Source organism: Elgaria multicarinata, chromosome 5, assembly GCF_023053635.1.
Source record: "Elgaria multicarinata webbii isolate HBS135686 ecotype San Diego chromosome 5, rElgMul1.1.pri, whole genome shotgun sequence".
Classification (NCBI taxonomy): Eukaryota; Metazoa; Chordata; class Lepidosauria; order Squamata; family Anguidae; genus Elgaria; species Elgaria multicarinata.
The window spans coordinates 48,031,497-48,054,066 of record NC_086175.1 but is presented as its reverse complement, the minus strand read 5'-3'; the positions used below and the strand labels follow the sequence as shown (position 1 = coordinate 48,054,066).

The following is a 22,570-nucleotide window of genomic DNA, read 5'->3' as shown; positions in this document are numbered from 1 at the left end:
GGAAAAATCATCTTCCTTTTTAGAAGAATCAGCAACAAAGTACTCCTCTGAGCCTATGTCATGGTGCCAGCTAATATTTTATCTAAATGTGTATGTCTTCCAGACTCTCAAGAAGCACTGCCACAAAATCTTATTGTGTCTGGCTAGTTATCTCTTGACTCACGCTGTCTTTTAAAATCTTTTTTTAAAAAACATGTTATTTCTGACAGGAACATTGCTTCACAGACAATAGCTAAACTGAAAGATGTGGCTCGTCGTATTTCTTCCTGCTTAGACCATGAACATTACAGCAAAGAGAGGTCTGCTTCTTTGGACTTGCTGCTACGTTTTCAGCGCTTACTTGTCAGTAAGCTGTATCCAGGAGACAGCGTTGGACAGATCCCTAATGCATACAGTAAGTAGTGTATTTTTTTAAGTGCGCTTTTTTTCAAATTGCGGCTTTCCTCTGAATTTTGATTGCGACTAAATGCTATGATTGTGAATATAGTGCGTCTCCTTTTTTTTGTTTTTTGAACAGGTCCTGAGCTTCTTGGAGTTGGTTCTCTGCTAAAGAAATACACAGCCCTTTTGTGTACACATATTGGAGACATACTGCCTGTAGCAGCTAGCATTGCTTCCACTACTCATAGGCATTTTGCAGAAGTATCTCGTGTTGTAGATGGAGATCTTACAGGTACTGACCGACCATCTTGTCACTCTTAATAATCCAGAAAAAGAAAGAGATATATATATATATATATATATATATATATATATATATATAAAATAAGGGTTGGATTCAGAATTGTGCTCAGTGGAATTCTGCTTGTGCTGGAGGATGAGGTATGGAGGTGATTCTCATTGATTCTGACTTCCACCTGTTCCTCTTGTAAAGCTGCTTTGGAGGGTTGGAGGACCCTTCAGAGCAGCATGAAAGGCAGCACATGGGGCTGCTGGTGGAAGAGGGAAATGGTAAAAATTTCTTCCACACACCCTTCCTCTGGCTGGATCTTACTGCACATTTTTGTCCTTTAGGTGTACTCCTTCCAGAGTTGGTGGTATCTATAGTACTTCTTCTCAGTAAAAATGATGGGCTTATACAGGAAGCTGGTGCGATTCCTCTATTGGCTGGTCTGCTAGAACATTTGGACAGATTTAACCATTTAGCTCCTGGTAAAGAGAGAGATGACAACGAAGACCTGGCTTGGCCAGGAATAATGGGTATGTTCTTTCCTAAAAACACTTAAAACACTTATTGGATCTCTCTAACAGAATTTCTAGCTTGTCTTTTCAGCTAGGTTTTAAAACCATTGTCATAGGATGCATAGTTTTTCCATATTATTTGGTTTCTTCAGTTGGTGCTAACCCCCCACTTCCAATCCCCACCTGTTAGGTTCCTTCTTTACAGGACAGAATTGCAGAAATAATGAGGAAGTAACACTTATACGCAAAGCTGACCTGGAGAACCACAATAAAGATGGCGGCTTCTGGACAGTGATTGATGGCAAAGTGTATGATATAAAGGATTTCCAAACACAGTCATTAACAGGGAGCAGTATACTTGGTGAGATTTCGCTTCCCTAATATAACAGATACCAAAACTAATTTCTTGTTCAGTTGCCTTCTGAATGCATTACTTTTTGTTTTCTTTAGCTCAGTTTGCAGGAGAGGATCCAGTTGTTGCTTTGGAAGCAGCTTTGCAATTTGAGGATACAAGGGAATCGATGCATGCCTTCTGTGTTGGCCAATATATGGAGGTAACATTTTGGAGAAATAATTTATAACTTGTGCTTATTCATTGTGTTTTAATGAGATGATGTTTCTGGTCCCATCCCCCTGAATAAGATATTGTCTGAATGTAATGTTCATGGACAACAGAATAACATGCTGGTTTAAAGATGTGAATATGGAACAGGACATTTTTTAAAAAAACGTAGCAAGTGTTAACCTTTTAATCTCTCTCCCTCTCTCCTCTTGACCTTTTCTGTATCTTCCATGCATCACAACTGAATAGCATATTAGGATCCCTTAATGATTAATAGTTTTTGGTGAGCTGTGAGACTTGATTTTTGTGTTAAATCTAATGTCCTGTCTTTTTTTTCTGTTCTAGCCTGATCAGGAAGTGATCACTACACCAGATACTGGTAGTCTGTCATCACCTCTCATAGACACTGAAAGAAATTTAGGGCTGCTTCTTGGGCTACATGCTTCCTACCTAGCAATGAGCACACCGCTTTCTCCTGTGGAGGTTGAATGTGCCAGTAAGAATATCTTTACTTTAAAGTATAAATGCAACTAATATGAAATTGGGAATGTGTGGGCTTTCTGCCATTCGTTTGGATCCACGTTTAAATCTTATTCTAGCCAAATGATAGCTGGAGTGAGTGATTAGCAGTACAATCCTATACGTATCTACTTGGAAGTAAGTTTCATTTGGATTTGCTCCGAAATAAATGTGCGTAAGATTGCAGCCTTCAGTAACGTGTCTTTATTGCGCAATTTACTCATCGTTTCTGTGAGAAAATATGAAAGCTGAAAACATATTTTTCAGATACACGATGTATCTGTAATCTGGGATAAAACTCAACATCTGTTCTGTAAGTAGCATTGGATCAAAAATCTGCCTGGGTCTGTGAGGGCAGCGGCTGTCCCCGTGTCTGATCCTCCCAGGCCTAGGCAGACCCGCCCTGCACTACGACAGGCCTGCTCCCTACCGCTCTCAAGCTTTTGAGAGCGGTTGGGCACAGTTCTGCCTTGACACCTGCCCTTTGTCCCTTTTCACCTGCTGCGTTAATTGCGGCTGCCATTAGAGTGGAGGGAGAAAAATACACGATTTCCCCAGCCTTGGGGAAATTGTGTGTTTCTCCCCGTCCCTCCAGTCAGGGCCTTAAAGGACCTCTTAACCTTGCATTAAGAGGGTCTTTAATGCTCTGATTGGCTCTGAGCAGGTGGGTGGGGAACAAGCTGTTTCCAGGATCTCTAGGAGTTGCATACTTTCTGGAGGCCCCGGAAAGTGCACTTTGTGAGGCTTGTGCAGTCCAGCTCCTTGAAGTGGGGCTGTGCAAGCAGGGCTTGGCAAGCTCATGTGCCTCCGCCCCCACCCCCACAAGTTTTCCAAAGCCTATCTGTAAGTCAGGCACTTACGTAATGAAGTTAAAACTTAAGAACAAGAGTCAAATAATCTTGAAGAGGGTAAGTCTTCATTAAGCCTGTTGAAGCAACGTATTTCAAAAGTGAGGCCTAATAAAGACATTTTGCAAAAAACAAAACAAAAGCACCTTACTAGTCCAAGAAAAGAGTTACCTTACTCTTCGTTAGCATGTACTTTACAAGTTGTAAATACAATTTGAGTGATGGGCCTGGCAAAACAGTCACCTGGAAGGAAGTGTTACTATCCATGCAAAAATGGTTACAAGCAAAGCTGAGTAAAGGGATAACTCAGGGAGAGCCATAAAATCTGCCAGAAATATGGAGTTAAATTGTCATTCTTGATAAAGATGGACTATACTAGGGAGAGGCCATAGCTCAGTGGTGAAAGACATGCTTTGCTTGCAGAAAGTCCCAGGTTCGGTCCTTAGCACCTCCAGTTAAAACAAAAAGTACTTGGGTCGCAGAGAAGGACTTTTGCCCAAGACTTTGGAAAGATCTGCCAGTTGATGTGGACTCTGTTGGGCTAGGTGGGCTCATGGTCATGCTTAGCATAGGGAAACCTCATTTGTTTAGATTTTTTTGAATTAATAATTGAATTATTTTAAATTGTTTGGAGACCAAAAGAAAAGAAAAGAAACAGGCTGTCACAAAACCCTACATTTCTGAAGATGTCCTCTAAAATATTTATACTTTAGAGTCTTGCATGTAACAATGAGGTAGATATTTCCCCCTGCTTTTAAACAATTGAATAATGCTTTTCACAAACAAAGTTCCATTGCATTGCCACCTCGTTAGCAAGGCTGCCAATGCATTATGATGAAATAGGCAGTTTAATGTGCTGTTATTCTTTTTTGTAGAGTGGTTGAAGTCTTCCATTTTCTCCGGAGGCTTGCAAACTAGTCAGATACATTACAGTTATAATGAGGAGAAGGATGAAGACCACTGCAGCTCTCCTGGTAACACTACCCCTAACAAATCAAAACTGTACTCAAATCGACTGACTTTGAGTGACCACTCACAGCCATTTCTGCAAGCGATTGCAGACAACAGTATCCAGGATCACACTGTGAAGGTAATAGGCTGGCAAACGTCAACAGTTACCCCTTCCCTGTCCTTCCCAATGGCTATAGCACCCTGTCTTGAAGGGTCTAGAGCATGGGCCCCTAATGCAGTGATGGGCACCTCCAATGACACCCACACATTTCTTTACTCCCTGCCCCCTTACATTTTTTTAAAAAAATAAGCGTTAGGGTGTCAGGTTCTCCTTTCTCTTCCTGAACCTGCCACTGATCAGCTGTTCAGCAGGCAGGAAGTGAAAGCAAGGCAAAGGGATACAGGGGAGAGAAACAGTGAAGCTAGAGGCTGGGGTGGGGAGAAACAACAAGGTTGGGGGAAGAGAAATCATAAGGCTAGCGGTAAAGGGGTGAGTGGGAGAGAATGCAAGAGTAGGGGGTAGGTAGGGAGAGAAAGAAGACGGCTAGAACAATGGTGAGGAAAGGGGGTAAGGGGGGCAGAAATAGCAAAGCTGGGAGTGGAGAGAGGGAGAGAGGGAGAAGGTCTGTGTGGATGGAAGAGGATTGGGCAGGGCCAGGAAGAAGATCTTTCCATTTCAGCCTCCCTCCCAGCCTCTGTCCTTGCAGTTTCTCTCCCGCTCCTTTTAGTTCTGGAAGTAATGCTGAAAAAATGCAAGAAGTTTTTATGGCCCCACTGTTTTGCAATTTCTATCTCTCTCTGTGTGTGTGTATATGTCTGCCTGTCTGCCTGCCTTTCTGTCTGCCATTGGAGGATGATAGTCTAGTCCTGAAGCATAATCACTACATAATTCCAAATATTTAAGTTTTAATTTAAAAATTCATGTCTACTGCAATGTATAAATTATTAGGATGTAATGATGTTCCACTAAGTGTATATATTTTTGTTCAGGACTTCTTATGTCAAGTGGAGAGATACTGCAAACAGTGTCACTTGACAACACCAATTACATTCCCTCTGGAGCATCCGGTGGAAGAAGTAGGACGTCTGTTGTTATGTTGCCTTCTAAAGCACGAGGATTTAGGTATCTGTATTTGACACACAATTATCCTAAAATTCTTACCGTATTATTTTAACATTTTCTTTGATATTATGAGGTGTTTTCTCTGTTTCCCCTCCTAAAGGTCATATAGCACTCTCTCTTGTTCATCCTGCTATGCTAGGAGTTGACCAAGTTAAACACCGAACACTTCCAAAATCTGTAGCAGATGTGTGCCGTGTTGTTTATCAAGCAAAATGTTCCCTGATCAAGGTAAGCATCAAACAAACAAACATATATCACTAATATAGGTTCTTAGCCAAAATAGCTGTTATGGTTGCCTTTATAACAGAGAAACTTGTTTGAACTATTATTTTAAGACTCATCAAGAACAAGGAAGATCTTATAAAGAAGTCTGTGCTCCTGTAATTGAACGATTGAGATTCCTCTTCAATGAATTGCGTCCAGCAGTGTGTAATGATCTCTCCATCATGTCGAAGCTTAAAAGCCTAAGTTCTCTGCCCCGATGGAGAAGGGTGGTTCAGAAGATAATTAGAGAGAGAAGGAAAAAGAGAGGTAAAATGTTTTTGTATTGTGTTGACATGTGATATAATATAGTGGATTCTTGCTTAGTTCCTAAGCAAGCCTTCTTCATCTCATTGAAAAGATGTTGCCATCAGTTGTCAGGCCCCAGTTCTACGTGGACTCCATCTTGCAATTTCAAAAGACACAGTGCAATTAGAAATTGAGTAGGCATGGGGAGGAGAGTGGTCCTCTGAATGCATCTAACTTTGAATGTCCCACTTTTAATAACTGAGTCACTTTTTCATAAAGTATTAGTCGAAGCTTAAACTTTAGCTGTTTAGGAAGTACAAGCTTATTAAAAAGTGTGTGTTTTGTGTTTTTGCCTTCTGCTAGTCCCTAAAAAATCTGACTCTTCTGATGTGGAAGAATCCAAAATTGGGAATGAAGGGAGTGACTTGGAAGAGCCATGTGTTATACCTCACAGCCCTGTAACAGCTGATAAAAGACCGTTGCCAGTCAAATCACCAAAGGTAGTCTATTAAGTATGGAATATCGACAAACTGCATAGTAACTGTCAAATGTTCAGAATGTATGCGCATGGCAGTTGAATGTCAAGCAGCACATACAACATAGCATTGTGACATCCCTTTAGAAAAAGTGTGGGTGTTTTGTGTGCACACATGGTGCTGCAGGCTTTCTACATGAAGAAGAAAGTTGTGTGTATGAACCTACTTGTGGGGGGTCCTTGTGAAACATTATATGATATACATGATGCGCACGAGTGTGCACACTTCCTTTGTCATCACACAGGGAAGATGCTTGGCCAGGTGACTAGGTGAACTGCCCTTGAGTCTTGGACGAACTTCCTTTGACCTGGTCATGGCAACCCATGGGTTTAAAAACTGATGGGTAATTGTGATGAGTGGGGGAGAGGGGGTGCTCTGCTTGCAACATGCCCACTCTTCTGCTTTTACTCAGCAAACCACGTTTGCCTTAGCAACTCACAGATGGCTTCTGCTGAGTTTCACATCTGAACCTAGACCGCTGGGTTGTTTAGGGGCTAAACAATCCAGCTGATAGCCCATGGTTTGTTGTTAGGTTAACTGCTGGGTTCGGATGTCACACTCAGCAGGAGCCAATCATGGGCTGTGGAGTAAAGCGGAAGAGGCATGTGTGCTGCAGGCAGCATGCCCTTACAGCCCAACATCCCATTTGTTTTTTAAGTCTTGGGTTGTCATTACATGCAAACAGCCCCTTTGTGATGAAAACATAGATTTTGGATGCCAGTGTTGACCTTTTTTTGTGATTATTTTTAGCAATATTGTGTTTTGCCTGAGGAATTCAGTTTTGGTCTTTTAAGCTAACAGTGTAGCATGTGTATAAATGTATGTTGCTCATAGTGGGATAAATCCATAAAGCTCTTCCTTGATACTGGAGCTTAAAGTACTAAAATTTTATATGTCAGTGTGCCATTTTGGAGCAAACATTATTCTTTCAGTCTGAAGTCTTGGGTTATTAATTTGCAACGTAAATGTGCATTTCATTTTCTAGGATAAATGGCAGCCACTGATAAATACAGTTACAGGTGTTCACAAATATAAATGGCTGAAACAAAACGTGCAAGGCTTATATCCTCAGTCTGCTCTTCTCAACACCATCGTTGAATTTGCTCTAAAAGAAGAGCCTGTTGATGTAGAAAAAATGAGGAAGTGCTTACTGAAGCAGGTAAAGCGTGGCTCGGTTCATGCGGTGGGGACCTTTCTGCTTCAGACACTTATGGAGAGATGACACTTACTTTTATCTGTTTTACAGCTAGAAAGAGCTGAAGTCCGTTTAGAGGGAATCGATACAATTCTAAAGCTGGCAACCAAAAACTTCCTGCTGCCTTCTGTACAATACTCTATGTTCTGTGGATGGCAAAGACTTATTCCGGAAGGAACCAATATAGGGTAATATCCCCCTCCCCAATCACATGCTTGAGTGGAGCATAGGTCCAAGCACAGAGGTTTTAGAATAGGGAAAAGGGGACCCTGGGGACTTCAGCACTGAGGAGAAACTCCTGTATGGGCATAGTAGTGCCTTGCAAAAGGAGGGAGCACTCATGGCCCTAGTGCAGCATTTGTGTGCCATGGGAAAACTTTGTATCCCTAGAGCCAGCGCAAACTTATATGGAGAAACTGTTGTAAAGGCACTGACGTTGGAGGGCTTTTGAAAAGCAGATGGAAGTTTGGCCCCTGGAGTTAAGAGATTTTTGTAGCACTTTGCAGTAGCATTTTCTTATTCTGCAACAGTGTGTATTAAGACGGGGTGTGATTTTGAGGACTCTGAAACCGATGGCCTTTTCTTTTAATGCACAAAGGGAGCCTCTCACAGACTGTTTAAAGGATGTTGATCTGATTCCACCCTTCAATCGTATGCTTCTGGAAGTTACTTTTGGAAAGCTGTATTCATGGGCTATTCAAAACGTTCGGAACATCTTGCTTGATGCCAGTAGCAGGTTCAAAGAACTAGGTGAGTACCTCCAAATCTTTACTTTATACACTGCTTTATACAAACCTCATTTGTTGGCACCTTTTGAATGTTAGCTGGTTACACATTGTTGAATTTCCATAAAGTTGCAAAAGTACTTCTATTTTTGTACCTCTTGGGTAGTAGTCACCAAATCCTGCCTGTGGAATATCTGGTTGTTGTTTTTTGGTAACCGTACAGCCAGATCAGGCTGAAGGACAGGTTATGTGCATGGGAGCTGTTAGGGCTGTATGACACTCCCTTCCATCCCCCGACCCCCAAAGTTATCTAGTTCATGGGTTGGCAGACTTCAGGTTTGCGGGATCTACTTTGTATTTACTAGAACCCCAAAATCCACCAAATGGAGCTTGGTGCAAAAGCAATACACTTTAAAAATTCTGAGCCCAGGAATTTGTTTTGAGTAAGCACAGCTCACAGTCCTTCCACACTTGAATCCACTCCTGCTTACCCCAGTCTGTGTTTATTTCAGCAGTGTATTTAAAGTCTGTGCATGTGTTGGGGTTGGGGTCATTTTGTTGTTGCTACTATTAAACAGTTGGGAGTCAGAAATCCTCGCCAATTTACTGCAAATCACCCAGAGATCTACCAGTAGATCCTGGTCTGCTCTCTGTCAACCTCTGGCTTAGTTTCTCCTGAGGATGATGGAGAGAGGGGGAGCTTCTCATGTGCATCCTTTGGATGGGTGCTTGTAGCCTTGTCTCCTACTCTTGTTCCTTCTTTGAAAGCATGGTCTGTTAGCAAGTCTTGTTACTGACCATGGGTCAAAAGAAATGTAGCTTTGTATTTCCAAGTTTTGTTCAGATTAAGTGCTGTTGCTGCCTTGGAGAGTCTACTGTGAATGTCTGAAACGAGGGGGAGAATACTAGCAATGATGTAGAATAATAGCATTTGTTTGCTGATAAGTCTGATAAAGGCCAATTATTTGAGCTGATAACAGCTGCTTGCTGTCTTACTTTTCCGCTAGGGATCCAACCTGTTCCTTTGCAAACCATTACCCATGAGAACCCTGCAGGACCAAGTCTTGGGACCATTCCACAAGCACGTTTCTTACTGGTCATGCTCAACATGTTAACTCTACAGCATGGTGCAAATACTTTGAATCTTCTTCTCAATTCTGGCATGTTGGCATTGACACAAACCACACTGCGGCTCATAGGTATGTCTCATATCTGTCTTCACTGCCATTTCACAGATCAGTTTGGAGCCCTTAGAGTGCTTTCTACAGCTGAACAATAACTGGATTTTGATGATCAGTTGGGAAAAAGAAGCCAATGTGGCCTTTTTTCCTGCCCTGCACATGCTGCTCATGTGTCTGTCATTTCCCTAATTACCCTTGCTGCAGTGCAGGTTGTTGTGTTGTCTGAACCCTGCGAGGTGTGTGGCAGAGAGGGCTTCTAAACCATCCCATAATCTGTACACCAAGCCATGAGTTGCAAGGAGGTTTGGGAGCCCCCTGCCATGCACTTTGCTGGGTTCAGACGACACAGCAACCCGCACCACAGCGAAGACAATTACGAAAATGGTGGGCACATGAGCAGCCCATGCAAGATGGGGAAACAAAGCCATGATGATCTGAATCCGACTATAGACTGAACCGGACTATAGCCTCTTCCATACATTTTCCATTTCGATTTCCGAATGAAAGTAATGCCTCCTCATGGAAACTGCTTTCAGAAAGGCTAACCCAGATATTTTGCAAAGCTGAACTAAATTCAGTGTGGCAATTCTTCTGACACGCTCCCCCCACACACTTCATTTGGTGTATATCTTAAACTGAGTTATAGCTACTAGATCTCAAGATATCTCTTGTTGAATTAGGTCCCAGTTCAGACAACGTTGAAGAAGATATGCTTGCTTCCTCCCGCGGTGCTTCTGCTACAGTCCTAGAAGAATCTAGGAAGGAGACCACTCCAGTTCAACTTCCTGTTTCAGGACCGGAGCTGGCAGCCATGATGAAGATTGGTACCAGAGTGATGAGGGGGGTAGATTGGAAATGGGGCGATCAGGTACTGCTTGTGTCTATTGTTCACTCATTTTGCTAGATACCTGTTCAGTCTATTGGGTCTCCCTCATTCTTGCCCATATATTTTAAACTTCCTATGGTACTGCTGCTCTTTCTTCAGGATGGGCCACCTCCAGGTTTGGGTCGTGTGATTGGAGAATTGGGTGAAGATGGATGGATTAGAGTTCAGTGGGATACTGGCAGTACCAATTCTTACAGGATGGGAAAAGAGGGCAAGTATGATCTCAAACTGGCTGAACCACCACCTGCTTCTCAGCCTGCAACAGAAGACTCAGACACAGAGGACGATTCTGGTAAGGATGTTCTGTGCCAAACACTGTGGCAATGTAGTTGCCAACCAATAACCAGTGATTTGATCAGATATGACCTTGCTCTGCTTCCCTCTCACGTTTTCAAGAAACAGACCCAAATTGTTCAGAGAAACAAATGTTTGATCAGTGCTGCAGGTAAAATTTCACATTCCTAATCTTAAATGCGAAAGCAGAGGCGGGCAACTATCCTCCAGATATTGGACTATAAGTCCCATGATCTCTCAGCACTGGCTGTCCTGGTTCGGGCTGATGGAGTTGTGTCCCTCCAATTGTTGGAATGCAAGTTGCCTACCTGTGAGCTAAAGGATGTAGAACGGTTGACAATCGCCTACGCATTCCTGAGCATGACAGTCCTTTGAGCAGCAAAACAGGAGTTCCTGATATTAAAATTTATAAGCAGTTGCTGCTTGTCGGTCCTTCTGAATTTGCCAGCTTTATTTCAGGTGTTGGGAGTAGAATGTGTGGTTTGGTACACAATTTCAAGTAAGGGAAGGCGGGTTGATTATGTTAGTGTTTTTCACAGTGGTTCAGGCCAAGCAAAGAAGAATTTATATGTACAAGGAGTTGATGACATTTGGTTTCATATAATTATTTCCCCCTGTTTTTAACAAGGCTGTTAGAAGTATGTTTTGTGGTATCTGCAGAAGTTAAATGATCTTTGCTTTTCTGTTTACCCTTCACATTTTATTCATTTCTGCAGGTAATATAACCTTCATTAAATAGTTTGTGTAGGTAACATAAACTTTATTTTAAAAGTTCTATTCATTTCTGTAGGTAACATAACCTTTGTTAAATAGCTTATTAAAGATTAATATGTTCTACAAACTCCAAATGGACATATTTATCTGGACACTTTCCTCTTAATTCCTTTTATTATCGAAGCTAATGGGAAAGTGCTTGGGCTTAGCCTAAATATTTCCTTCCCTCCCCACAAGATTACAAAAGCACAAGAGTTTTTATAGTTTGTTTTCCATTGTTAACCACAGCACTAATGCTGGCAATAGAATAGTGGGTTGGTATATTACTTGCCCAGGTATACTTTTTCTTTACCGTTACGAAGCTGTCCATATTTAACAACGTTAAACTGAGTATTCCCACTTGTCCAGCATTAATAATAATAATAATAATAATAATAATAATAATAATAATAATAATAATAAATTTATTACCCGCCTCTCCCTCTGAATCGAGGCGAGGAACAACACCAAATACAATATAATACATAAAATTAGTTAAAAGTGCATATAAAACCAATACAATATTAAAACAACAATGACAGCATCTTAAAATTCTTAGGTTTAAAATTCATCTGGGTAGGCCTGCCGGAAGAGACTAGTCTTTACAGCTGTCTTAAACTCAGATAGAGCTTTAAGCTGATGAATCTGCTCCAGCAGGCCATTCCACAGTCTGGGGGTGGCAGAAGAAAAGGTCCTCTGGGTCTTCCTCCCTAAGGAGGTTCCCCTGGCACCTACACTATATTCTTTTAGACGCGAGGTGAAGACCTTTTTATTCTCCTAGTATTTTAACAGTCTATAAATTAATTTTAACTTTGCCGTTTTAAATTTGTATTTTAAATTTGTATTTTTGCATTGCTGCTGTTTTTGTCTTGGTTGTGCTTTTATATTGTATTTTATATTATGGTTTTATACTGTTGTTTTATACTTTGAATGGCTTAATTTTGTGAACCGCCCAGAGAGCTTCGGCTATTGGGTGGTATAAATAACAGTTGCCAGCCTAGTTGTGGCTGACTGGAGTAAACCCTTCCCAGAGGACCTGAGTGTGCGGGGCAGATTGTATGGGAGAAATTCTGGTTGTTTTTTAAAAGAAATTCTGGTATTTCCCCCCCTACTGGTTATAAGCTCTAAATAATACAGTTATATTAGGGACCTCAGTTACCTTGATGAGGAAAATAAATAAGTTCATGTGCGTTACTTTTATTGCCTTCAGTCATTTACTTTGACTTTTGCTTCAGAAGGAGAACAAGTTGAAAGAAATGTCCATCCGACTTCCATGATGCTGACAAGTACAGTGAACCTGCTGCAAACTCTCTGTCTCTCTGCTGGAGTCCATGCTGAAGTAATGCAGAGTGAGGCAACCAGAACTTTATGTGGGCTGCTCCGCATGCTGGTAGAGAGTGGAACTATCGATAAATCAAGTAAATACTTGTTCCAACTAATGAGATTTGTGCTTTTTGTGTTTAGTTCTTATAGTAATTTCAGTAATGTTGTGGCTTTTAAAGTCAAAATGATTTGTGTCATTTAATGGCTTCAACTGTTGTTTTTTGAGCACTCAGGTGTTCAAAATAGTTTTACAGAGTACATGGTCCTGCTTAATTGGATTTGCAATGCTTCACTTTCATAAATATTTTGCTGTTATTTGGTTTTATAACAACCATGCTATTGTGCTTAGCTAAAACATGAAAAACTATAACATGTAGTACCTGATTCTGGAGGGGAATGAGTAAAATCAGATCAGTGGAATCAGTGATTTTTGTGAACCGCCCAGAGAGCTTTAACTATTGTGTGGTATAGAAATGCAATAAATAAATAAATAGTGCCGTTGTGTGAATGGAATCTTTCTGTCGTTCGTATGAATTCCCCTTTGTCCCCCCATTTTATTCTAGAGGTTTGCGGGACCCTCAAAGAGATTAGAGGGGAATGGTTGGTTGCGGGAAAGGGATGAAGAGAAAAGGAAGTTTTTGTTTGCTCATGCAATATTTGATTGCACTCAATATCTTAATGTTCTATAATATGACGGCCATTTTATTGGAAGAAGTTGATTTACTTTAAAGACAACAATTAATGGCAAAGAATTCAGATGCCAGAATGCACAAATTTAATAATGCTGGGCAGAGAACAGTACTGAAATGACTTTGTTTATTTATTTCCAGCTTCCTTGCCAAATACTATGGTTAATAAGGAGCAGCACAGGAGCTGGTGTACATTGGGATTCATCCGAAGTATAGCACTCATGCCTCAGATGTGCAGCACTCTTAGTACATCACAGTGGATAACTCTGCTAATGAAAATTGTAGAGGGACATGAATCATTCACGGCTGCATCTCTACAACGACAGGTAACTACATCCAGTTATGTTTTAACAGTCAGCAGTTGAGTCTTAGAACAGATTGGAAGCCAGGCTTCATATCTTCAGTTTGATGCAATATCAGGCATCTCAAAGGATACTCTTGCATCTTCACTCTGCTTTTTCCACCTGCATTATGGCTTTGTTACCTCATTTAGTCTAGAAATGAAAGAGGGATTTCAAATATGGTTTATTGGAACTGAATTTGCTGGTTGAGAGTGCGTAAGCATTATTATTTGTCTATTTATTTTAATTTCTATACCACCCCATAGACAAAGCTCTTTTCATTAGTGGTCTTCAACTGGTCCAGACCTGAGACCCACCTCAGGCTCCCAAACTACAACATGGTACCCACTTTCATGTCCAATATGGTGGCAACAATTTTGCTGCACCCCATCTGGACTGATCTCGCAACCCACTTTTGGGGCGCGCCACACCAGTTGAAGACCACTCTTCTAGATGGTTGGCCTGGATCCAAAGAATTGCATAGCTAGGTTCATGTGCCCAAGGGGGAAGAAGCTTTCTTTTTTTAAAAAAAGAAAACAAGTGGCTATGCTGCACAGCAAATCTCTTTGAAAACCAAGAGGGGTGGGAGAATATAACCATTTTGTGTTGCGGCAGGCAGGGCAAATCTGTCATTCAAAAGAAAAAACAGCAGTTTTTAAAAGTCTTCCAGGCATGCTCTAAACCAAGAGTAGGCAACCCAGAGCCCTCCAGATTTTTTGGACTAGAACCCTTATAATCCAAGAGCATTGTCCATACCGACTAAGGCTGATGGGAGTTGTAGTCCAAAGCATCTGAAGGGCACCTGGTGACTATCCCTGTTGTGGACCATGGGCAGGCCTAAAATAGCTCTTTGAATCCTGGCTATTGTCCCTGTGAAAGCATTTCCATACCTGCACTTCCAACTGGAGCACTTGAAGACACATTCATCTGCAGATTTTGCCAGAGGCAGCATCTGTCACATGTAGGTTGCTAAACTTCGCAACCTACCTAAATACGTTTTGGTACCTTCTCATATCATGAGAAAAAAGGTGCTCCATATTATTAAACGGAGGCCTATGGGAGACTACTTTTTCTAAGCATGCTTAATCTTTTGTATAACAGAGTGTGTCTATCACTATAAAGCTGATATGTGGTTTTTCAGTAGTTTGGGAAGGAGCTTTTCTTTAAAATTCTCTTTCCCCTTTAATCTTTTAGATCCTCTCAGTGCACTTACTACAAGCAGTGCTTCCCTCTTGGGATAAAACTGAAAGGTCAAGGGATATGAAATTCCTTGTGGAAAAATTGTTTGGTTTCTTGGGTAGCCTACTTACTACTTGCTCTTCAGATATCCCACTGCTCAGAGGTAAGAGAGTATTCTGATCTCAGTGCTGTAGCTTTTGCTCTGTTTTGCTACCACCATTATCATGTTGTTGTCTGACTTTTCTCTTTTTCTTCTCTCTTTTTTGTAGAATCTACTCTGAGGAGGCGGAAAGCCAGGCCTCAGGCCTCTCTGACTGCAACTCACAGCAGTACTTTGGCAGAAGAGATAGTGGCACTGCTGAGGACATTGCATTCACTGAGCCAATGGAATGGACTCATAAACAAGTACATCAACTCTCAGCTAACCTCCATCACCCACATCTTTGCAGGAAAACAGTCAGAAGGGGTAGTTCCCACATTTTTAAAATCAACTCATTTTTGTTTTAAAAACGAGTAACGGTTAATGAATTTTATAAAACTTGTTTATTTAAAGAATGTTATAAGAGAGCCTTTTTCTGTGAAATAATTGCTTTCTTTTAATACTAAGTTCGCTTAAATATAAAATGTGTGTGTGTGTTGCTCTTTGAAATGTATAAAAACGTATGTGTACTTGGCAAAGGAAGGGCCACCCTACAGTTTAATTGTACTGTTCTCTTTTCTTACTAGGCTGTCCTGGAAGACTTCTTCCCTGACACAGAGAGTCCAGAGGTGGGAGGCCTGATGGCTGTTCTGGCAGTCATTGGTGGAATAGACAGTCGCCTGCGGTTAGGTGGCCAAGTAGTTCATGATGAATTTGGAGAAGGCACGGTGACCAGGATCACTCCCAAGGGAAAAATTACAGTGCAGTTTTATGACATGAGAACCTGCAGAGTCTGTCCTCTCAGTCAGCTAAAACCAGTGAGTGCATTTAAGTGATGTCTTGATATTGGCTTGATGGAAGTGTGATGTGTAGTATTTGGACTGGTTTTTATTTTCAGAAATATTCTCCTGGCTGATGAATATCTTGAAAAATTATTATTTTCCACAAGATGCCAATCCTCTTTCTATTCAGTTTAAGGTGGTAGCTACTGATGATTTACAACATCTGTAAAAGCCACCTGCAGCTCTTAATTTATGGAGCAGGGCTTTAGTTTGCTTTGCCTCAACTGTTTCTTACACTGAAGGCCTTGGGGCAGTGTCCTTAAAACCAGACACTGGTTTTTCCTAAGGTGTATGTGTGTATGTGTGGCTCAGTTCACACGACACTTTTCTCAATGGTGGTGTAACAACTCCCACCAACATTGAGAAAAGTGTTGTCTGGAGGGAAAACCATGCCACAGTGGAGTTTAAAAAAAATAAAATAAAAAATACTCCACCCTGAATCTTCACATTGTACAGAGGAGAGTTCCTGCACAACCATTGTGTTCAATGTTTTCTGGAGGGCTCCATGGAGTTTCCTGTTGAGTTGAGTGGAGTTTCCCAGTGGCCATAGAGTTCCCTGGCAAGAGCGGCGAAAGGAGTGAGTGCTGCTCTAGGAGAGCCGCAGGGATTGGTTGTTTTTGCAGCAATAGATGCTGGGATACCATTGGGAGGACTGTGGGAGGAGAGAGGGTGGAGGAACTGTCAATCAAATGCTGCATTGACTTTTACTCAACTCCACAGGAAGCCACACCCACACAATGGTGGAGTTGGAACATGTTGTGTGGTGAATATCCCCCTAAAAACTCTACCATTGAGTGGAGTTTTCCCACTGAGTAGAGAAAAGTGTTGTGTGAACTGAGCCTCTGTGTGTGTGTGTGTGTGTATCAGAGAAGGGATGAGGCACACTTGAGGCTTCGTTTCTTTCCCTGTGTGACTATAGTAAGGGAGGCAGTGGTGGTGAAAGTGTGAACAAAAGGAACCCCAAAGGTGACCACTGTAGAAACAAAATAAACCCAATGAATTAAATCATCATTCAAAAATTATACACACTTGTTTTTACTAGAATAGCTATTTATAATCCAATACTAATACAAGTCTACAACAATCAACTATCACATCAGTGTAGCATTTCATTACATATCAATAGCATTCAGTTTTTACAGAGTACTAAGACCGACGTTTTTGAAGACGATACTTCAAAACAAGGAATAACATGAACCTTGTTGACTAAATTTGGTCTTAATATACTGTTGATGTGATTAGATGAAAGTGTTTGATGTCTATGGGTCGGATTTTCTGCAATGATTGTTTAAATTTGGGTTGAAATGATCGTTTAGTACAATTGAATACTATTGATATGTAATGAAATGCTACACTGATGTGATAGTTGATTGTTGTAGACTTGTATTAGTATTGGATTGTAAATAGTTATTCTAGTAAAAACAAGTGTGTATAATTTTTGAATGACGATTTAATTCATTGGGTATTTTGTTTCTTTCCCTGTGTGAACAGAAATTTAGGGGTCTTTACAAAAGCTGAGGAAGACTTCTGTCTTTCATAAAACTCTAGAAATGGGAGGGACTTGTTTCTGGCTGAAGGCAAAGAAATAAACACAACTTATTTTTAAAGCTGTAAGGAATGTACACTAAAATATGCATTTTAATCTTTGTGTTGTTGTTTTTAGCTCCCCGTGATTCCTTTTAATGTGAACAACTTGCCATTCACTGAATCCATGCTGTCTGTTTGGGCTCAGTTGGTAAACCTGGCTGGAAGTAAAGTAGAAAAACACAGAATGAAGACTCCCAATCAGGGTCTTTCTGGTATGCTGTTCTCAATTTGTAGTTTTAGTGTTCTCTAAAATTATACCACTATTCCCTAAGTAGTAATAAGGTTGGTTGATTTGAAGAGTATTGCTTCATCAGAATTAAATACAAGCCCTCAAGCTTTCTTTTAAGCCCTTTGAATGTATGTTAAAACATATTTAGCATTTGATTATAAGCATATAATTGTTCCCTATTGATTATGGTAACAAATGCCTATAATATGTTTTGGACAGGACAAATAGACTTGGATCTGCTGAGATGCCAGCAGTTAAAACTATACATACTAAAAGCAGGTCGAGCTCTGCTTTCTCATCAAGATAAATTAAGGCAAATCTTATCTCAACCCGCAGTGCAAGATGCTGGCTCAGTTCCCACAGGTAATAGCCTTTTGCTTAACTTCTCTTGTTTGATTAGAAGTTTTCTCATTTTTCTAACAATGTGTTGTATATTTTTTCATTATTTTTTAAAAAAAACTGAATAGAACTTAAATAAACACAATTTCCCCAGGTTAAAAAAAAGAAGTTTTCTCATTTTTCATGTCTTTCTTCTCCTGTTGAAGTAGGCAGAATAACAGAGGAAGGGGCTGTGCCTGTCACTGATTATCTGTTTCTGTTTCTCTGCATGGCAAACTGTCTGATATATGAAAAGTGCCTTCTGGCAGGAGATACCTTTTAAAACAAACAAAAAACAACAGCAAAGCAGCTTGTAAGCCACAGTGGAAGAAATGTTTTCTATCATTAATAAGTACGTTCTTCCCAAGTATAAAATTCTCTCTGTGTTAGATATGGTTCTGTAATTACCTTAAAAACAGACATGTTGAAGGGATGAAAAAACAAGGTAAGCCAAATAGGCCCCATTTCACATATTCATCAAGGGGAATTGATATATTTCTTTAGTTCAGGGTTTGGGAATTGAGGGAGGTCTGGGGCCCATTTTCACCCTCAGGGCAGGCAGGCCACATGAGGTTAAAAGGAAATAAATAAATTGCTGATTTGCTGGTGAAACTTAGTGGCAAACCACTCCATAGCGCTACAAGGATTAAATTTAGCTTGCTTTCAAGCTGTAAATAGGAAAGTGTAAAACTGCTTGCCAGAAATCAAAAGTTTGTGACTGAGAAACAGATTATATAACATGCACATTCCTTTCCTTGAAATATTTGTTTGCGTTTGAAATAAGACATTTTTGTGAACTATTCTTGGAAGAGTATATTATTTTATGTTTTTTCCTATGGTTGCTTCTGCAACTTAAATCTCTTTTTTTTGGCTTAAGATGATGGTGCTGTGGCATCACCTGATATAGGAGACATGTCCCCTGAAGGACCTCAGCCTCCCATGATCCTCTTGCAACAACTATTGACAGCAGCAACACAGCCATCACCTGTGAAGGCAATATTTGATAAGCAAGAACTTGAGGTAAAATTCTTAACTGTCTCCCATCAAGGTTTGTCTCCTTTTAACCTTAATGTCTTTTATGCCCCCTTTCTGCCAAAGTCGTCATTTTTTTTTAAAAAAAAACCCCAATGGCTTACAATCCAATGGGGTGATTATGTCCCTGCCGGTTCCTTTCCACCCCATTGTTTCCTTTCTGCAAGCAGTGGGTCCTGCTAATTCCAATTGTGCAAATGGGACCAACCACTTACACCAGGGAGATTTAGCACTTCCCAGGGGACGTCCCAAAACAAGCAGAAAAGATCATTTTTGGAAGGAGTCAGGTTGGTGGAGCTCACAAAAGGGAGCTCTCTCAACCTGCCTCCTTCCGCAAATGGGCGTTTCCACCCATTTTGGTTTGCTCTGGAAATGCTAAATTGCTGTTGCTCAACTAGTAATGGCCGCTTGTGCAGCAGAATTGATATAGGCTGTAAGAGAATTGGCAGAGGTGTACGTGCCCATGATACTGAAGGAAAAGAGACAGGGAGGGAAGAGGAAAATAAGAAAATTCAACTACCATGGCCACTGCATGAGTTGGTTCTGGGAGGAAGAAAGCCAAATGACAGTTAGTCCCAGCTAGGCCAATATCATGAGCCTTGCTGACTCGCCTCTCTCCCTGTGTTGCAGCCAGATTAAATGGCAATTGATGGAAACGCTACTGATCAAGCTTATTTTTTGTGTGCACAAATTTGGTTTTTTATTCTATTCACATGTTTTGGTCTTTACTTAATTTTAATCTTCAAGAGTTCTACTTGTATCTATTTTTATTCTCTCTCTGTGTTTGTATGTATATGCACCAAACTGCAGGAGCTTTCTTGTAAAAGTTTTAAGGTAGCTTTTAAGTAGAAGTCATTTGTTTTATTTATATGTATTGAAAAGTTGCATATATAAGATTACTTAACATCAGTACTAAGCAAAATTCAAAGTAATGTTATTGAAATTCAGCTGGAATTTGTTTAAAAATGGTTGTTTGACAGTGTAGAATAGGTTTAGCATTTGCAATACTTGTACCTTATTTAACAGTCCTTCATTTATTCAGAAAGATGCCATTGCCACTATAAATAAATTACAAGGAGGAAATGCTGAAATTTGAACATGAACATCATCATAGTATCTCTCTATAGGACACTGATTTCACTTTTTATTGGGCCTGTTCAGACCACTTGTTAAGTCATAGTTAGGCCACTAACCTTTTTGCAGCAAGTGGTTAGTGAGCTTGTTTAAACTGTGATTATGTAGCCACCATGGTTAGGAATGGTTCACACGACATGCTAAGCTATACTGTTTAGCTCAAACTGCTTAACCATCATGGTTTAGCATGTTGTCTGAACAGGGTCATTTTATGTGTGTTCCGGTTCATATCAATCAGTAGATGTTATTGGTTAAATAGATTCCAGGACGTTAGTCTGATGCAGAAAACAGGAACTGGAGTCAAAGTTAGGACTGCAACTGAAGTTTGGAGTACAGCAGGCAGGAGACCTTACCCCTATTAACCAGGCAAAGTCAAAATGCCATGCTCCTGCTACTTCGTCCTGGCTTTTCTCAAATGCTTCCTCCTAATCAGCCAATCACAAAGGCCAGTGCTGCTCACTAAATTTGATGCCAGCTTCAGACTTCAAGGTTTATGGTTTAGCCCTGAATCTCGTGACATTTTCTTAGTTTTAAATGTGCCACAAGACCTGTAGTTAAATAACAAATCCTAGGTTTGTTGTACACTAAATGTATTTTACATAGAGGTTTGTGTATACTTTCTTGTAGGCTGCTGCATTGGCTGTGTGTCAATATCTGGCTGTAGAGTCTGCGCATCCTTCAACTCCCATCTTTGAGGACTGTAGCTCCAGTGAGGCTACAACGCCCATTACAATCCAGCATATCAGACCTGCAAAAGTGAAAAAACGCAAAGTGTCCCCTATTCCACCACTTCCAATTGTAGTGCAGCTTATGGAAATGGGATTCTCTAGAAAGAATATTGAGTTTGCACTGAAATCGCTTTCGGGAACTGCTGGGAGTGCTTCTGGGTTGCCAGGTACTTCATGTTTTAGGGTCAATGATGTCCTAGCAAATAAATGGGATCCCTCTGTACTTGACACTTAACAGTCAAAATAATACACTGGCAAGGATTAGGGCAAAGTAGAATCGTGAAGCCTGATGGCTGTATCTCTAATATCACAAGCAGTAAGCCTCTATACATCAGTTGCTGGAGAAAACAGGTGGGAGGGTGGCGTTGCACCGTGTCCTGCTTGTGGGTCCCTGGTCGACAGCTGGTTGGCCACTGTGTGAACAGAGTGCTGGACTAGATGGACCTGTGGTCTGATCCGATAGGGCTCTTCTTATGTTCTTAAGATGTGATAGTTTAGGGAAGGTCTTGTGGAAACTGATTGCGAGTAGCTGGAGGTGCGTAGATGTTTAGCGAAAGAGAGGTGCACAAAGGTAGGGAAAAGGGAACCACTGGGACAAAATCCAAGCTCACCAAGATAATGGTCTGAATGTAGGGAGAAAATGTCATAGATGAGTTGAAGGTTGCATTCTTGAGACACAGAACTGTAAGTTATCTAAAAACAGAGGAGGAGAAAAGAAGCTTTTAATGAAAAGGCACTGAGCTGAATCTTCATCACACTACTTGATTTTAGGCAGTAATTGAAGAGGCAGTTGTGTTTAAAGGTATGAAGTTGGACAGAAGCTGTGAAAAAAGGATTGAATATTGTGGGTTTTTTAAAATCCAGAATAATTTGGAGCATCAAGAGAAATGTTATTATTATTTTTTAATAAATAAATAAATAATTTTTTGCTCATGTGAACAGTACTGTTGATGTCCATATTTATAATGTCTTATTCTAGGTGTAGAAGCCTTGGTGGGATGGCTTTTAGATCATCCTGATGTTCAGATTACTGATCTCTCAGATGGCGACACTGTATCTGATGAATATTCTGATGAAGAAGTGGCTGAGGATGTGGAGGAAGCAGAAGCTGCATATCCCGTGGTACGTGTTATGGACGAAGTCTTATAAATTGTTTCAAACCAACAGATAGTGGCCAGTGTTTCTAATAAGTTTGTAATCAAAAACAGGGGGAGAAAAGCACCCAAATCAGGTGAAAAAAGGGATAAGCAAATTCTCAGGATGCTGAACTTTTTATTTGTAGGTTGAAGAGCCTACAAATAAAAAGTTCAGCATCCTGATTATTTGCTTCTCCTTTTTTTTTCATCTAATAAGTTTGTTACAACTTTGGGTGAGGAAATAAGTGAACCACTGACTACAGTTATTTGAAGAGCTTATATTGCAGAGCATTTAACATTTATAATGTGGTGATTGGAATTATGGATTTTTTTATATTACAGTCCACTGGTGCCGTTGTAACAGAAAGCCAGACTTACAAGAAACGAGCTGATTTCTTAAGCAATGACGATTATGCTGTATATGTGCGAGAGAATATTCAGGTAAGCTTGACTGTGAAACCTGCATTTGAACAGTGCTGCTCTCTGTATGGAAACGATGTTGGTGGAGTTTTTAAACACTGATAATGGGTGCACATGAAAGAATCTGCAAATTTCCTCACTAATCCCC

At 40.6% G+C, this 22,570-nt stretch overlaps 1 protein-coding gene across 5 annotated transcripts in view; it reads left to right on the top strand.

The window, feature by feature from the left end:
- Window positions 1-22,570, top strand: part of HERC2 (HECT and RLD domain containing E3 ubiquitin protein ligase 2) — a 120,236-nt gene that overhangs the window by 37,922 nt on the left and 59,744 nt on the right. For 3 of the 5 annotated variants that reach the window (XM_063126299.1, XM_063126301.1, XM_063126298.1), the window contains exons 21-48: window positions 210-394; window positions 518-673; window positions 1,015-1,200; window positions 1,373-1,543; window positions 1,633-1,736; window positions 2,090-2,240; window positions 3,987-4,201; window positions 5,053-5,185; window positions 5,286-5,413; window positions 5,521-5,716; window positions 6,059-6,195; window positions 7,217-7,390; window positions 7,478-7,614; window positions 8,025-8,176; window positions 9,159-9,350; window positions 10,013-10,200; window positions 10,318-10,510; window positions 12,501-12,683; window positions 13,419-13,603; window positions 14,813-14,960; window positions 15,067-15,263; window positions 15,524-15,754; window positions 17,442-17,577; window positions 17,814-17,957; window positions 18,850-18,992; window positions 20,766-21,033; window positions 21,846-21,988; window positions 22,345-22,443. In XM_063126299.1, the coding sequence (XP_062982369.1) occupies window positions 210-394; window positions 518-673; window positions 1,015-1,200; window positions 1,373-1,543; window positions 1,633-1,736; window positions 2,090-2,240; window positions 3,987-4,201; window positions 5,053-5,185; window positions 5,286-5,413; window positions 5,521-5,716; window positions 6,059-6,195; window positions 7,217-7,390; window positions 7,478-7,614; window positions 8,025-8,176; window positions 9,159-9,350; window positions 10,013-10,200; window positions 10,318-10,510; window positions 12,501-12,683; window positions 13,419-13,603; window positions 14,813-14,960; window positions 15,067-15,263; window positions 15,524-15,754; window positions 17,442-17,577; window positions 17,814-17,957; window positions 18,850-18,992; window positions 20,766-21,033; window positions 21,846-21,988; window positions 22,345-22,443 (4,675 nt within the window). The remainder of the gene's footprint in view (window positions 1-209; window positions 395-517; window positions 674-1,014; window positions 1,201-1,372; window positions 1,544-1,632; window positions 1,737-2,089; window positions 2,241-3,986; window positions 4,202-5,052; window positions 5,186-5,285; window positions 5,414-5,520; window positions 5,717-6,058; window positions 6,196-7,216; window positions 7,391-7,477; window positions 7,615-8,024; window positions 8,177-9,158; window positions 9,351-10,012; window positions 10,201-10,317; window positions 10,511-12,500; window positions 12,684-13,418; window positions 13,604-14,812; window positions 14,961-15,066; window positions 15,264-15,523; window positions 15,755-17,441; window positions 17,578-17,813; window positions 17,958-18,849; window positions 18,993-20,765; window positions 21,034-21,845; window positions 21,989-22,344; window positions 22,444-22,570) is intronic. The other 2 variants (XM_063126302.1, XM_063126300.1) reach the window with 2 other exon arrangements.